A 2,976-nucleotide genomic window follows, 5' to 3' on the forward strand; every position below is an offset into this window, starting at 1 on the left:
AATTAAAATTATAAATGTCCTGACTTTAAACTTTGAAAATTCAAATTAGAGCACAACCATTGTTTTTTAAGCTGTCCTTCTATTTAAATTTAAAATATATAAAAAGAAAAAAAAAAGAATAAATTTATAAGATTAACTGTTCAAATTTGTTATGAAAATTTTTTTAAAATTTTAAATAATAAAATTAATAATAATACAAATAAATTAATACTCCAATTGATCTAATTTATAAGTCAAATATAATTTTAAATTAACATAAATATTATCTTAATATTTTGTACATCAGATTTTACTTTAATCTTAATTTCACCCACTATAATTCTAAGGAAATATTTTCTATTTTTAATTCAATATATCATCTCTACATACAAAAATACAAAAATACAAAAATTACAACTATTTCTTTATACGATGCAACCATTCTAGTCTTTTATTTCATGTTCCAAATTTCAAATTCTTATAGTACAATCACATCAAAACCGATAGTTTTTTCTACTTATCTCATCCATCGAGATTCATTAAAATCGGCATCATATAACGGATATGTCAACGAAACTGATCTTTTGGCAAGAACCATTAGTTGTTCTAATTCTCGCTTGTCTCATTTGAAATCCATCATGAAACTCCCCGACAACCATGCAGCGGAAACTACTAACATAGTGATACAATCGACAACTATGGTAGCTTCTTTAACGTACCTCATGGAGATTTACATTGGCACACCGCCTGTCAAGCAAATGGTGTCTTTGGACACCGGCTGCGGCATGTCATGGATTCAGTGCCTTCCATGTGAGCATTGTTTCAAGCAAAATCAACCCATATTTAATCCCAATCAGTCATCATCGTATATGGTATTGAGAGATACTTCGCGTGACTGTATGGAGTTAAGAGACAAACGTGATTTTAATAAACTCAATGGAAATTGTAACTATGCTGTAGGTTACACTGACAATTCATTTAGCTATGGGGTACTAGCTAAGGAAACTTATATAGTTGGGCGCACTCCCATCCGACAGATTGTTCAAGGGAGCGGGCATAACAATGTAGGGATATATGATGAACAAAGCACCGGTATAATTGGGCTTGGAAATTATCCTCTATCATTCATTGGTCAGACTAAAGCTTATATTCATGGAAAGTTTTCATACTGCCTAGTATCTGATCAATTCGGTTCAAATCCATATGCAAGGAGTAAGATTAGCTTTGGAAATGATGTGGAGGGGCTTGGAGTTATGTCTACCCCGTCGTTGAAGATGGAAGGCAAATCAAACTATTATATCACATTGAGATCAATCATTATCGGAGATACAATGATTCATTTGAGAAGTCAATTCGATAAACTCATGATTGACACAGGCACTGTTTTAAGCTATTTTCCCCCATACTTGTTTGAAAAATTAATGGATGCACTGAGACAAAAGATTGATAAAAGACCATTAAATGTTCCTAATGAACTTTGCTATGAACTTAACACCAATATTCCTACAATCACACTTCATCTTGCTAATGGCGCTAACTTAGTTTTGTCAAAGAAGAACACTTTTATTATATACCAAAATATGATGTGTCTGGCTATAAAAAAAGATAATGATATATCCATATCCATATTGGGGAACCGGTCACAAGTGGACTTTTTAATTGGATATGATATTCCCGCTGAGATGGTCTATTTGAAACCAACTGATTGCTCAACGCATATAATGCTATAGAGGAGTTCGAGGAATCTAATATAAATTTTTAATAATATATTAATAAGAGCTTTTATTTTATTTTTATTTTTCTGTAATTTAGAAAGTCCAACACACTCATTTTAATTTATTTATTTTTAATGAGAATAAAATCGTGTTTTTGTAGTATGGTATCTGAATTGACTTTGTGATTAGACATTATATAAAAGAAGAGTTATCATATTTTAGATGAACAACTATTTGTTTAGTTTTATGTTTTAAAACAGAAAATCCAAATTAATATAACTAAAAGAAGGAGACAAATGTAAAATGTATGAATTGGGCATAAACTTTATGAAGTGTTATTTAGAATTAGTTTAATATTTAGTTTAAAGAATTGAGATCCATCAAAAGCTGCAATGGAAAAGAAATTAGACTTGTCACTTCTAATTTATATATTCATATGAATAGATTTATGTTTATTTCTAATATACTAGTTATCGATCTTTATAAAAATAAACGAAATAAAGCTTCTCCAAATCCACTGTGAATATGATGTTTGTTGTAACGGAGCTCCTACATCATCTACACCTATGTTGATGACGAACGACTGATCGACCGACCAACGCCTCCTAACGACCGACGCCTCCCTCCTGACTTTTGTAATAAACAATCTTTTAGGTTAACCCGCGTCCAGAAACTCGATTGTTTTTTGGAATGACTTATTGTCATTTAATTAAAAAATTTAATGGAAAGAAAGATACAAGAATTTTGAAATTATGATAAAACATCCGTTTGTCCTAATTTTGAAAACAAACTTATTAATTCAAAGTAAATAACAAGTTAAACACTTAGAAAAAACAACAATCAAATACAAGAATACCTTTTTTTTTAAAACAACAACATCATGAGTACCCAACAACCACGAGAAAGCATCCATTTCTATCTTACCTTAAACCTTGCTTCATCAAACACAATCCCCATATTTGACAAAGCTCTTAATTTTCATTAGTGATTGGAGTTCTTCTTACATGTGTGAATAAGATATAGACTATCAAACACACAAATTAAAGTGATTAGAGTTATTCTTCCAGAAACTCGGTTTTAACCCGCTCCAAACCTGCCAACTCCCACGACCCACGAGCCAAACCAACCCGTTGAATCCAAAAGGCCTTCGTGGGCCTATTGGTCTTTTGGGTTTTTAAAATAAAGAATGTATATGTATATTTGTTGTATTAAAAGAAAATAAAATATTAAAAAGAATAAAAAAGAACAAATAAACAATAAAAAATAAAGAAATAATGTATAA

At 30.5% G+C, this 2,976-nt stretch overlaps 1 protein-coding gene across 1 annotated transcript; it reads left to right on the top strand.

Annotated features, from left to right (window-relative positions):
• The first annotated feature begins 617 nt into the window (after positions 1–617).
• LOC124909941 (aspartic proteinase CDR1-like) lies at positions 618–1,709 on the top strand. Its single transcript, XM_047450567.1, has one exon. The coding sequence runs from the start codon at positions 618–620 to the stop codon at positions 1,707–1,709; it is 1,092 nt and encodes a 363-aa protein (XP_047306523.1).
• Positions 1,710–2,976: the final 1,267 nt, after the last annotated feature.

Source organism: Impatiens glandulifera, chromosome 7 (assembly GCF_907164915.1).
Source record: "Impatiens glandulifera chromosome 7, dImpGla2.1, whole genome shotgun sequence".
NCBI lineage: Eukaryota > Viridiplantae > Streptophyta > Magnoliopsida > Ericales > Balsaminaceae > Impatiens > Impatiens glandulifera.